General features: G+C 37.8%; 1 protein-coding gene across 2 annotated transcripts in view; it reads right to left on the bottom strand.

Annotated features, from left to right (window-relative positions):
* Positions 1-946: 946 nt before the first annotated feature.
* DSG3 (desmoglein 3) overlaps positions 947-14,418 on the bottom strand; it is a 33,353-nt gene continuing 19,881 nt past the window's right edge. The window contains exons 11-16 of one of the 2 annotated variants that reach the window (XM_058277577.2): positions 12,842-13,066; positions 10,683-10,943; positions 6,901-7,040; positions 6,502-6,574; positions 4,902-5,149; positions 947-3,666 (exon numbers count right to left, since the gene is read on the bottom strand). In XM_058277577.2, the coding sequence (XP_058133560.1) occupies positions 3,064-3,666; positions 4,902-5,149; positions 6,502-6,574; positions 6,901-7,040; positions 10,683-10,943; positions 12,842-13,066 (1,550 nt within the window). In that variant the 3' untranslated portion in view covers positions 947-3,063. The remainder of the gene's footprint in view (positions 3,667-4,901; positions 5,150-6,501; positions 6,575-6,900; positions 7,041-10,682; positions 10,944-12,841; positions 13,067-14,418) is intronic. The other variant, XM_058277578.2, reaches the window with a different exon arrangement.

Here is a 14,418-nt window from a genome sequence, read left to right as displayed (position 1 = left end):
TAATCTCTGAATCCTAATTACTTTTCGTAGGCTCAGTAAAGGAGTTGAGAAGATGCTGAATTGTCCAGAAAAAGGAAAGATCTTGAACTTTTACTCTTTTCTTATTTATTAGTTTCATCAAAGATAGTTGATTGCATCCTTTTACACTTTTACCTGATTTTTGAGTGTCCCCAGAAAAAGGCAAAATGATTTTGCTGTGTTTGTTCCTTGAACTTTCTATGAATAGAAGCAGCTGATAATATTTTGGAATATACCTACATGACTCCTTTTCTTGGAATTGATTTGGAGCATCCAGATTATGCCTTCCATTGTTCTTCCTCTCCAATCCAGTTTCCGCAACCATGCCTTCAGACCAGGTCTCACTGTCCACCTTCAGAAAAGAGGAGGTTAGCCAGATGTGACTCTGACATTCTGAAGGAATTGTTTCGTGGAATCACTTTAAAGGGAGATATAAAGACACAGGCATTTAGTGAGAAATGGGGCTGATGGCTTTTACTGGGGCCATTGTACATTTCTTTCATCATGTTAGGTGAGAAACATTTCCTTCTCTTTACTCCAGCTTTTCTCTCTGATTCATCTTTGAATGTCAAAACTTTTGCCTGAGAGGTCATTACAAATTCCCAAACGAACAAAAAATGAAATAATTTAAAACATCCAGTTAGTGCAGTCTTTCTTCCCTGGCCTGATCCAGCTATCATAACAGGAGCTACATCCATTTGAAGAAATCCTGAGCTCCCAGGTAATTTCCTACCTGTAAGGAAAAATATAAAATATTGATGAAAAATAAATATGTACGTTACTTTCTTCTGTTGCATTTCTCAATAACTATTACTTAGAGAGACTAGTTCAGTTGTTAGTTCAGACTAGTTTTTTTGCAAAAAAAGAAGTCTTAAAATGTTACTACACAGTTAAGGAAGTACTCATAAATTTGTTTCCAAATGGTTTTATTATGACAATATTACACCATTAAAGTTTTACTATATACTTATAGTCTAAAACTTACACTATGTCAAGAAAAAAGACATTAATTTTTTTCTGCTTAACATAATTTTTATTTTTGGTGAAAAATAGATACATTTTTGCTTTGAATTTAATTTTGCACAGCAAATAAATTTTAAGTCCTCCTAGAGAAGGTCGATATATTTTTATTTAAAAACATTTAATTTTAAATTTTTGCTTATATAACCTTTCCTACTGTGGCATGATTTCCTCTACAGTTTGACAGTGTAGCAAAATTTCCATTTCATGATAAGTCGGATTTTAAGATGCAAAGATAAAAATACTTTGAAGATCCTGGATACACCTTTGAACTTTAAAGAAGGGATATTTTTATTATTATTATTAGTTTAACTCTCAAGTATACAGAAGATGGCAAATCAACTGTATGCTCTAGACTTGCAACTAGGCTTCTGTTGAGAAGCAAAAGGCACCAGCAGTGAGAGTGGTAGCAATTTCCTCAGGACTCAAAAGGCTTGTCCACCCGGGTCTAGTTCCTCTCCCTTTCGCACAAGCATCTTGAAGGCTCTGCGGCAGCAGTCGCCTTGCATATCGAAGAACTGGCTGCCTGCTGTTGCTCCTGCCTTCATGGCAGTCACCGTGTCATGACTAACACTAGAGGTAGGGGAATTTAGGGAGTCTCTCCCTCCCACCCCAGGTATGCTTAGGTCTGCACTCTTCTAGGTTAAAACACAAGCATATAATTTCTTTGCATTCCATCTGAAAAAACAGATATAGGTATTGAAAATGGCAAAAGACAGAAAGGAAAAATTAAGATTCTGTGATTACACACATTTAGAGATAATGGAGCTGGACAATGACCTTGTAAAGACTCAACCAAGACAATAATGCTGGTAAGCAGGTGGGGTAGGAGCGCTCTGTGGGCTAAAGGGTGAATATACTGAATGGCCAGGAACGACTTGAAGAACTGCATGACCATCACTGTGGCAAGCATGAATTATATATTCTAATCCTCCACTAAACAAGCATCACTACATTCAAGAATTAAATTGTCAAAGCTTGATTTAGAAGGGGTGAGGCTTAAAAAAAAGAGGTTACTGACAATCCCTTTCCATATCCCTTTGTGACCAGAAACTTATTTCACCAACTATTTTCCTGAGATGCTGCTTATAATACATACTCACAAGTTTACTGTGTGTTATTCTAGTTAGAGACACTTTTCCTTGTGAAAAAACCATGTTTTGTATTCTCACAAGGTCTGTAGACATTGTTAACATAATAAACATCACTATATGTCATATGTAAGTTACATCTTTCCATTGACTCTTAAAAAATAAGGATTTGTTACTGAGAAGTAGGCAAGAGAGGTCAGTTGTAAAATATTTTCTTTAGATAGGTCCTCTCAAGGAGATTTTAAAAAACACAATATATTATTTACAACACACTAAACTTAAATGTTCTATATATTTCTATTTCAAAATTATTTTATTGTGAGATTATGAGGAATACAGATGTAGCAATATAGATGCATAAGCTCATAGCACTTAGTTTCAACAAAAAAGATACATAAGCCCATAGCTATTAGTTTGAGCAAAAGATGCACTTTTTGTCTCCTAGCACCAAGAAGATGGGAAAAACTCAATTTCATACATTTCCCTTTCTCCAAGCAGATCAAAATGCTTTAGCAAATACTATGTTATTCTTATATCATATTATGATATAAGAAAAGGTGACAGAGACAAGAACTGAAGCTCTTGAATCCAAGCGCTTAATACACTAAACTACACTGCAGTTTAAAGTGATAAACATCTTCCTCTGGCACTGCAAAAATAGAAGGTTAAAATATTTGGGTAATTTTTCTATCCAACATGATCCTAAGGGTTTTTGAGAAATATTACAATTTACTGTAATTTGAATAGTATTTGAGAATCAGCAGTAACAATATACCTAGTTTTAGGATATGAGCTAGAAAATTTAAATTATATCTATGATCAGTTTATGAAAGTAGCTGTGTGCCAAATTAGACCATCAGCTTTGCTCTTCTACTATGTACAATTTGGTCCAACTATTTAGGTTTGGCCAGCATGTTATTCTAGTTCATTCTGGTCAGATCAAACGGGAGCAAGGATCTTCTGTACAGATGACAGTGCGTGACCCTCGTAACTCCACTGAACCTTGTAGATTGCCAGGACAAACTACTTTTTCTGTCACTATTACATTTTGAGAGAGAAGTGGATCAAAGCCTGCAGTGGAAGATTGCACAAAGGTACCAGAAGTTGAGTAAGTCTCTGTTACCAAATAGTTATCATGCTGCTGAGGGCCAGGGATGGAAATGGCTGGTTGGAGGACAGACCCAGAAGCAGACAGAGCAGAAGCTCCTTGACTGTCTTGCAAAGTCTGGCTCCTGACAGATCCTGCCTGCTGGACTTCTACACAATACCCAGATGATTCAGTCCCAGAACCGCTTTCTTTGGTGGGTAGCTGAGATTGTTTGGCTTCGTCGTCAACACCTAGGGTTATCTCCGCAAGCTTTTTAAATTTGGGGCCTAAAGAGTCCAAGAAGGTGTCGTCCAGTTCATCGGCAATGAAACTGCAACAACCCAGAGAGCCCACAGGAGAACCTGGAGCATCCAGTCCTTCGTTATCATAGATCAACAAGCAATCCTTTGCTTCCTGGTCATTTTCTTCATCTGCACAGGCAAATGCTTTCTAAAGATGGAGGAAAAGTAGAAAAATGCTTTTTTAAAAAGACTCAATTGAAGAACATAATACTATTCATAGAACTCAAGGTTTGATTGTGAACACACAAATTAAGTAATCCATAGAAGTTAAGGGATACTTTTTATATCAACAATCTTCTTCTGGAAGTTACCTAGATCGCAGTGTGGCTGAATTCCTTCAAGATTGAGTCTAGCCTAGGCCCATGATTTAATTCACAGTTTTCAAGTATTTATCTGGATTTATGTCGACATAGGAAATGTGGACAATGCCTGGAGGTTATCTATAGGGCTAAGTATGAGCGTGTTCTCTGTGTTTGCTTGAGTTAATGCCATGTCTGAGTTTGGAGTGGGGAAGTAACCCACTATGTACTATCTGAGACAACTCTTACCAACATGGGGCCTTTGCCTGGTCTCCACAAACCTTGTGGAGACTTATCTGTAACTAGGGCCTACATCACACCTCGGAATATTCCTAGCGTCCTTGTCCCAAACTCTCCTCAAACACAGTGGCCACCTTCCTCAACTCTGAAACAAGCCAGACCCTGGTACACACTGGTTCTGAGTGTATGTGAGATCCATCCGTTCCAACCAAGCCTCCCATTCTGATTATCTTTGGTCACCAAACAAAAGGCAAGGAACACATGCCCAAAATCTTCTCTATTCTCGCACCCTTGTCACTATTATATTCTATACTTCCTGACACTTCATTCCTTCCATCACTGAAGCTCAATCTCGTCCCTTCTTCCTCCTTTATATTTTTGGGTCATTTATTCAGTGGTTTTTCAACTTTTTTGGACACAGACTCCTTTGAAATGTGAAGAATGCTTTTAGAAAAATACATGCACATATTTTCAGACACCCTTTATGGCATAGGAAGTGTAAAATAAACTGTACTCTACTTGGTATTTTTAAAGAGCATGCTACTGATCCAAAAACTCAGTGCTTCTGCTTTTAGTCATTATTTCGAGTTGGAGGGATAGGGTGCCACTTGCCACATTCTCTCATTTTGTGGGTATCTACCCATTTCTCCCTTAGACAAATGACATAATTTTGGTTTTCAATATTATTAGGGCAGGAAGAAAACTTATTTTTTCCTTCCATTTTTTAACACACTGTAAAGAAAAAAACCCTGCAAAAGTGAAGTATTTAAACTGAAGTAATTAAATAAAATGATCTTTAATGCAAATGAGTTAAAGGGCATCATAAAGTTTTCAGCCAAATTACCTGAGAAAAGTAGGAGTCCAGGAAATTCATGTTTATTGCTCCCTCAGCACATTCCTTGTTGGTTGCTACAGTGGAATGCCTTGTTCTGATTGTTCCGGACTGTCCTGCAGAGGAGGTGCCAAGTCCAGTGGCTCCTCCAAATCCCACAGCGTTTCCAGATCCCGTAGCTGCCCCAAGCCTGGTGGTCAGTTCCATTCCTGAAACTCCTTCTGCCACTGTCCCTCCTGCACATATATTTGTACAAACTTCTAAAAACAGGGGGGAAAATTCTTGAATATTTCATGCTGTGACTTATTGCATTTTTTGGACTGGTCTTTGATATTCAAGTAAAACAAGTAAAATATTCAAGTAAAATATAATTATGTGACTGGTGTGATAAGAAGAGCCTATGGTCTGTGATGTGCAGAAACAGAGGAGGAGATATTAGCAGACAAATTAGCTCTGAAAACATATTAATTAATAATGTGAACTAAGGAAATAGATTTTTAGTGACAAAATCCAGAAATGGAAAAGTAAAAACAAAATATTCAACAAACAACCATGGAAAGCTGTTTTCCATGATATTTTGTTTTGTTTTATGAAAAAGGGAAATTGTAATTAAGCAGTCATATAGATTCATTATGGAAACTAAACAGGAAATATATCTAATGTGATCAGGCAGGTTAGCAAATGCTAATTTGGTGTTTTGGTGCTTAAAGAAAATTTGATTAATTATGACTCTTGCCTGCTATGTCACACTTTCATGGAGCTATTTTTTTCTAGGGAATCTTGAATATATTTCTTGCTATAATTGTGTGCTACTTATTTATAATGGGAGAAACAGGTGAGGACATGGTAGCTGACAAAGGCAGGTAGTTACATATTATATTTGGGGAGAAGTCATGTAAATTTTTGCAGGTTAGACATGAAAAAGCAATTAGTGAGTACAGAATTAAGAAAAATCTTAGTATTAGGCATCAGATCTTATTGTTCCTCTAGTTTACACCTTGGTTGTGATATGGAGATAATATGACTAAAACAGTCACTTGGTAAAACCAAAGAAATAAGCAAATTCACCTATCTGGTAACATAAGCAATGCTATCCCATTATGATTGAACACAAAACTTAGTAATTGGACTTAAATCAGATTATTGTTACTTCTGGGGAAGAAAGAAGGGAAATGGGATTTTAAATGTTCCCACATGAACTTTAACGGCAAATATGACCAAATATTAAGAATAGATAAGGTTGGATGGTGGCTACATAGATGTTTGTTATATTTTCCCTTATATTTTTTATGTCTGAAATCCTTCCTGATTAAAAAATTATAATTGATTGCATGAGAGCCATGCTTTAGTTTATTAAAGCTTGGGAAAGTATATAACTTCAGATATTAAAAATGGTGACAGTAATTGACAGATTAACTTTTTCAAGCCAGTGGTATGTCATGGAATTGAAGAATGTGCTTGTTTTAAACCAGGTTTCCCTATTTCAAGAGAAACATTTCCTGCCATATGCACACATGCAAACTATTGAGAAAAACATTTTGAGCACTTCTGCTTTTGAATACTTATTATTTAGCCCACTTTGCTTTCAAAAATAACTTTGATGTTGACTTACCAGAATTTTCCAAGAATTCAGCTCCATTGGCTGCTATCAGTGGCACGGAAATATTTGTGACTTCCTGAAAACCCTATTCAAAAAATAAATATTTTAAAAAGTGAACCAGATTCTATAGCAATACAGTGAAATGACTTTTTGAAAATGGTGACATTAAAGAAACTGAAATTCTCGCAGGAGAACCCACTTTCATGGTTTGACATCCAAAGAGCTAAATGCCTAAATGGCTCCATCTATTTTAGCACTCACTCTTAAACTGAAGGTCAAGAAATCTGCTTTTTTGTTTGTTTGTTTCTTTTGTTTTGTTTTTAATTCCCCACTGACCCTTTTCCTATCTCAATATAAGTTGAAATTTTCTCTACATTATTGAAATAAATGTCTTACAAACTGGTTACACACCTTATCTTCAGGCTGGGCTCCTTCGATTCCCCACTGATGAATTGTTCCTTCAGAACCATCAGGGACTGGGATAAATCCACTTGTAATACCTCCTAGAGGGCTTGCCCCACAGTCACAGGCCAGCAGCAGGAGAGGGGCTACTAAAAAAACAAAATGAAACCACACATCAGCACATTTGACTCCTTGGTATCTATTTGACGTGACAATTGTCAGAAATGTTACAAAGAGAATGTAATATTTTATGTAGTTCGAAAATTCCTAATCTAAGGCAGAATTGGTTTCTACAAAAAACTGGCAAATTAATCACACTAAAGTTTCATATGTTTATGAAATTGAAGGAGACAGATTGGATCACTCCACTCATTTTATATGTACATTGTTGTCTTAAAATAGGCACTGTCTGAGGAAGGGGAAAATAAACGTGGCTGTTTGGTTCCTCAATTCTTTGCCTCAATATGTATTGTGATCTTTGTATTTGTTTGTACATGTTGAGGTTATGTCAGGCAACAGGTGAATATATACCTGAGTTCCTAATATTTTAGGTGGGTATGACAATGGTGCAGTAACCTGGTCTCTACCTCTTAGTAGACTGTAATTAACCAGTAATAGCGGTAGCTTCTGTTTGGTTGCTTGTTTTTCTTTTCTTTCTTTCTTTCTTTTTTAAAGGATTCCAAGCAGCAATATAGACCTAAATGCTTTGAGATGTTTTAAATGAATTCTGACTTCTGAACTGAGTAGTAGCACCTTCTCTATAAAACTCCCACTGCAAACAGAGTGATGAGCTAATAAACAGCAATTACTGCACTCTCAGTTGTGATTTAAGGATCCTTAGCTTGGAGGGCGCTTCCTGCCTGTGTAACATTTCCTTCTGTGCATACTGGTTAATCATTCCTTCTGTGCTTATCAGTCTCATGTTGGCAATAAAGAGTAGTGTTATATTCATGCTGATGGACCAAGAGAGAAACACTCTTTCCTGAAAGCCGTTGTTTTCCAAGCTCTGTCATCAGCGTCCTGCCCCACCCCCCACCCCCGCAGGCTGGCTGAATCCTAATGTTTGAACTCTGCTTACTGCGGGGTTTAAGAACACAGGCTCTGGAGTCAGATGGGTCTAAGGCTTGAATTTTGGCTCCCCCACTCACTAGCTGGGTGACACTGGAAAAGTTAAATAATCTCTCTTTGCCTCAGTTAATTCATCCATAAAATGGAATAAATAATATCTGTATCACAGGTTTTTGTGAGTATTGAATGAATTGAGATACATAAAGGCCAGGAGTGAGTGCTATGGGGGCTTGCTGATAGTGTTAGGATGGACTGTATCATTTACGCTAATCAGTCCTATAGATATGAACAAAATTTAGGCCAAGTGTTTAAAATAAAATAAGATTGGATATAATTAATATAGTTATTCAAAATTTAGTATAATGTTCATATAAGTCATACTTCTTCAGGCTGCCATTACTATCTTCCTCACTTCTTTGATTTATTAAATTTGTGGAAATGACTGGACATTATGAGTTAACAAAGTAGTTTTGAAGGGTGTGGAATGTATAGCTGGATGGGCAATATTTTTTACGTGAGCATAACAGTCTTAGAAATCTTGTCTACATTGTATGTGCAATGTATATTTGATTTTTATATATGTGTCCTGAGAATACTTTTCAAAATGTTGAATGCATTTCTACAGACTGAAAAATGTAGGTACTCTTGTACATATTGTATTTTGCAAATCATAGGATCACATGAAGCATGTATTATGTAGAAATAACACAATTTATTTCCTCTGACTACCATCCTTTTCACAATCCCAAATATGCTTTAGCCTGCAGGACATGCCATACACCTCAAAACCCAACATTTCAAATTCAGATGCGTATCTGAGCTTCTGCTGATATTTTCAATTTCAGATACTGGCTTCAGTTATCACTGCCAAGCATAGAAACCTTGGTGTCATCTGAATTTGTTATCTATTCTTCCTATCCATCCTTGGGAACGTATTTTTTCCTTTCTAGTGTCACATCACATCTCTAAATCTGGCCTCCATCATCTCTCCTTTACTATTGCAATAACCTCCGAACAGTTCTTTCCTTTCTAATTTAAAAGGAATTTTAAACTGCTCTCAGAGTTCTTTTAAAAATGCAAATACAATCATGTAAGTCTTTTATTCACATACCTTTATTAACTCCCCTTTCTCATAGCTTAGCATCCAAATACATGTCATAGATGTGTAGCCCTTTCAAATTAGCCCTAACATAACTTTCCATCATCTCCTGTATTCTCCACAATTTACCCATACATTAGCTTCCCAAAACTGTGGGGTTCCTAAAATATGCCAAGCGTTTTCTGGCTCTTGGTTCCTGCTGTTAACTGTTTGGAGGAGAGTGTTCTTTGGAACCACCTTTCCCTTCTCTTGTGCTTATTTCCTACTCATTCAATTTGACTAATCCCCTATTTGTGAAGGCTTCTCTAAATTCCTGCAGTACTTTGTATTGTCTTCTATTACAGCTTTATAACTTTTTTCATGTAGTTATACATGTCTAAGTCTATGAATTGTACGAAAACCAGAATAAAATTTATTTTCAGCTGGCAGCTAGCATAGTGACTCACATATAGGCACTTGAAAAAAATCTTTGTTGTTGAAGTTAGCTAATATAATATCAAACAATCAGAACCATGTTTATTGATTTCAGTTATTAAATTAAGGAGAACGGGAAAGATATAGTATGTTTGTGGGAGGCTAGGGGGCTATAACTGTAATATTTTCTTTTTATTTTTATCTTGATATGGCAAATATGGCAAAATGTCAATAACGTTTTAAGTCTGAGTGATGATTATATATTCCTATTTGTAATGTTCTCTACTTTTCTGAGGTTTTAAAATACTTCATATTTTAAATGTATTTCATACATTTAAAAAATTAAGTGAAGGGGTGGAGTAGACTTGATCATCATTCAAATTCGTTTTAACTTTAACAGTCTATGATTCTGTGGAGTGGGTGAAGTTCAGTGGTCAAGTGCATGCTTTACATGTACAAGGTCCTGGGTTCAATTTCCAGTACCTCCTAAAAAAATAGTCTATATGATGCTATAATAAAATTAGGGAAGTGGTTTTGAATTTATCAAAGATTTCTCTCATTTATGCAGGTATTTGTCACAAAGTTCTTTTAGAGACCTATTTTATTGTATTACATTCAAAGTATGACTTGATTCACAAGATTCTGAGTGAAATTCTATCATATTAAGTATGAAACCCCCAAGGAAGGTGTATTTCTGTTGGAAACGATTTTGAGGAAATGCTGAATGAAACAACAGTTTTTCAGAGTTTATGATAGCTTACTGAATATTACAAAGCTCCAAGCCTAAAATATTCTTATATATTTTCCCTAAATTTATTTGATGAGTGACCTCTTCATTTTAGCATCTCATGAGACTTGAATATCAAGAAGACACTTCAGAATGTGTTTTGCTAGTGAATAAAGCCATTAGTTTGACTGGGAACATTTCTGGAAGTACATGACAGTATAATGAGTTTCCCCTCCTCTTATTCTCTTGTGCTGTTTTGTAAGTGTCTGAAATATATGACTTGGCTTTCTGTGCTATAAATACAGATTGCTAGTAAGTGACCTGTTACACATTTCAGATTCTCCCTGAAGATGCCATTTCCCCATAGCTCTGCCTATCAAACTGACTATGGCTTTTGGGAATGATAGCCGGCAGCATGAAGCCCTCTGCTCATGGTCTTCATGAGTGAAAATTTCAACAGAACGAAATAATGATTATACTCACAGAGCAGCATCAAAAGACCAAGGATTATAAGGCCGATGGCGGCAGGCCCTAGCTCCACTGATGACGGCTCTCGGTACACGGGCCCAGGGTCTTTGCTGGGATCAGAAGGCATGCAGATGTCCCTGTCATCGCACTGACAGACTTCCAGAGTCAGGCTGTCTGGGATCTCGCACTGCCTGTCCTGTCTGTCCGTAACGAGGAGGGAAATTCTGTACACTCCAGGAGAGATCTGCTGCTGAGCTCTTAGTAGTGCTGATGTAGCTGGAGAAAAACCATCATACAAATCAATAGTAGAACAGGGATGCTTTGCTCTGAAAACTACTCATATGTATTGACCGAGCTAGAGTTGCCCTAGAGCCTGGAGATCGCTGTAACGAATAGAGGAAATGATAGAAGAGTGCAATGTGGGTGTTTCTGAGGTTATAAGGGGCTCAAGGTTGGTAAATCTGTCTGCACCTACCTCCTTGTCCTTGTCTCTGCCCCAGGTGGGCTTATTAGTCTCTGACCAAAGAGGATGGGAGTCAGGTATCTTTTAATTATCAGGCCCCCTCTCTTGGGGCTTAACTCTCCTATGTCTGGATCAATCTCTGGACTCTTGTGTGGCAGTCTGAGGTTTGTCTTCCCCTTCACTCCACGTTTTTGTGTCTCACTTACCAAGACTGAGATTTTGCTTAGCTGCTGCTACCTCTGTGGCTCCTGGCAGTCATCACCCCATGAGCCTAGAGCTCATTGTGCAGGATTCCTTTTATGATGGTGACCTGCTGCCTGTGTCACTCCTGAGCACACATTGTTTCCTCTTCTCCATTGTTATTTTGCCCCTTTCTAAGTGGGATTCCAGTAGCAGCTCTAGGAAGCTGCAGTGTAAAGTTGCTTGAATCATTCTTTAGCTCACTGTGCCCCTTTGACTTTGTGCCTTGCCTGCCTGGGCAAAAGCTCGTGCGAGCAGGTGTACTGAGTGCTAGGTTGGGCTCTACTCTGTTTCTTTTTTTTTTTTTTTTTTAAAGATTTATTTATTTATTTAATTCCACCCCTCCCCCGGTTGTCTGTTCTTGGTGTCTATTTGCTGCGTCTTGTTTCTTTGTCCGCTTCTGTTGTCGTCAGCGGCACGGGAAGTGTGGGCAGCGCCATTCCTGGGCAGGCTGCTCTTTCTTTTCATGCTGGGCGGCTTTCCTCACGGGTGCACTCCTTGCGCGTGGGGCTCCCCCACGCGGGGGACACCCTTGCGTGGCACGGCACTCCTTGCGCGCATCAGCACTGCGCATGGCCAGCTCCACACGGGTCAAGGAGGCCCGGGGTTTGAACTGCGGACCTCCCATATGGTAGACGGACGCCCTAACCACTGGGCCAAAGTCCGTTTCCCTCTACTCTGTTTCTTTAGCATTCTTTTCATTGGTCACGTTTCTGGTAAACCCAGTTGGAGCCAAATGCTATGTGCATCATTGAGAGAGAGGTCCTCACACAAGATGACATAAGGCTGCAGGGCATGATTGATTCAGAAAAGAACCAAAGAAAAGTGAATTCATTTACAAAGGATTTAGATAAGTAGCCTGTTGTCACTATGACATCCAGAAGGGGAAATTTTTATTTAGTCTAATGTTTGCTTCTATGAGACTCCTGGAAAACACAGGAAATGATAAATTAGCATGCTGAAAATAAAGGAAAGAAGGAAGATGGAATAGCTCTTCACCATTGGCTAATGCACTTACGTATTCGAGTTCACTAACGGATGGCAGACTAAGTACCACTTCTTATGCGCCTTGATAAGGCAGCCTTTTCCATTGCATTATATCTGTTCACAGCCTGCCCATTTTGGAAAAGTTTACATATTTAGAAATCTAGATAGCCCTGTAATAAAATAGATGTTTGACTCCAATCTTTTTTTGATGTGCTGTGTGTAGGTATAAGTAAACACATTCAAATATAAAAATATTTTAAAAATCAGATTCCACATGAAAAACAGAAAATAATAAATGGTGGTAACATATGTCATATAATTTCTTTTCTTTTCTGTAGTAAGCAGAGATTCAAAAGGTTAGAACCACACCTTCATTGCAAAGAATTTTTTCAGTTACCCTTGGAAAGGACCTTCTCCCAAATGAGTTGTCTTATACTGGGACTATAAAGATACAACTTTCATTTAAGGAAGCAACTTTACTCACCATTTAGTGTAGTGATATGCCACACAACTGGCAATTTAAAAGGTTCCTCCAGCGAAAAGGTGTAAGGTCCAGTATATTTATCATTGTTCAGTGTTTTAGCTGAGACCACAACTGAAGGAGATGAACTACAAATGTTTTCCTTTTCGAGGTCAACTGTAGGGCAATTTTCATTAAAATCAGGTACTTCAACATATATTGTGCCTGTGGAAGTTGCACCAGTGTTTTCTGTAAAAATAATATTTTCAATTAAATAGATATAGAGAACAAGTTTTACAAAGAAAAATGAAACTTTTCTTGTAGCAGACAAATAACTACTATTTCTCTTGTAGTAGCCAAATTAGTGTGTCTTCTCATGAGAAATTTTGTTATTCTCAGAAGTAAAATGATTCCATCCTACTTTTAATCTGGTAAAAAGCAAGTTTAAATGTATCAAATTGGCCAGTACCTCTAATTAGTAGTGCTGGCTATTAGTTTAATATGCTTGAAACCAAGTTTGATCAGGTGAAAAATTAACTGATTAAAAATGAAATCAGTACAAAAATAATAGCTTTCTTAAAAGTATACTACTGCATGAGCCTAGTACTGTGTGAAAAACATTTGCTTTAAAGCTTGAATCAAAGTATTTGGAATAAACCATTATTTGTTTTTACCACACAATATATAAAAGTGTATTTAAAAATTTAAAAATAACTGACACTACAATAAGAAACAAAATAAAAATCTTTTGGTGGTGAGATTGAGTCACTTCTGTTGTTTCCCTAAGTGTTTTTTGCTATTTTCCCAGGTGGTATGATTTTTCTGGTGTTTTTTGTTTAGTTTCTATGTTGTTTCATTAGCCATTAAATAATTTTGTACTTAGGGAAATACAGACACTCAATGACGATTATAGATACAATTTTAAAACATTCCAGAAAAAGAGATTTTTATTGTTCAATGATGCAAGCCGATGAGGTCCCTATAACTAATTCACAAAGGCATCTCATTCAAGTTGAGCTTCCCTGGTGGGCTTTCTACACGAATCTTTTTTTTTTTTAAAAGATTTATTTATTTATTTATTTATTTCTCTCCCTTTCCCCCACCACCCCGGTTGTCTGTTCTCTGTGTCTATTTGCTGCATTTTCTTTGTCCGCAGCACAGGAATCTGTGTTTCTCTTCGTTGAGTCATCTTGTTGTGTCAGCTCTCCCTGTGTGCTGTGCCATTTCTGGGCAGGCTGCACTTTCTTTCGTGCTGGGCGGTTCTCCTTATAGGGCGCACTCCTTGTGCGTGGGGCTCCCCTACGCGGGGGACACCCCTGCGTGGCAGGGCACTCCTTGCACGCATCAGCACTGCGCATGGGCCAGCTCCACATGGGTCAAGGAGGCCCGGGGTTTGAACTGCGGACCTCCCATGTGGTAGGCGGACGCCCTAACCACTGGGCCAAGTCTGCCTCCTCTACACGAATCTTTATCTGTCCTCTCAAAACCAGAAATTTCTGTGGGTCTAAAAATTCCTGCCACAACCACAGCATACCATTGGAACAGAACACAAAATTCACTAGTACAACAAATTCTTCTGAGAAGCTGGTATGCTCAATCTT

Source organism: Dasypus novemcinctus, chromosome 16, assembly GCF_030445035.2.
Source record: "Dasypus novemcinctus isolate mDasNov1 chromosome 16, mDasNov1.1.hap2, whole genome shotgun sequence".
NCBI lineage: Eukaryota > Metazoa > Chordata > Mammalia > Cingulata > Dasypodidae > Dasypus > Dasypus novemcinctus.
Note: the sequence above shows the minus strand (reverse complement) of the source record. Positions and strands in the feature narration are given on the sequence as shown.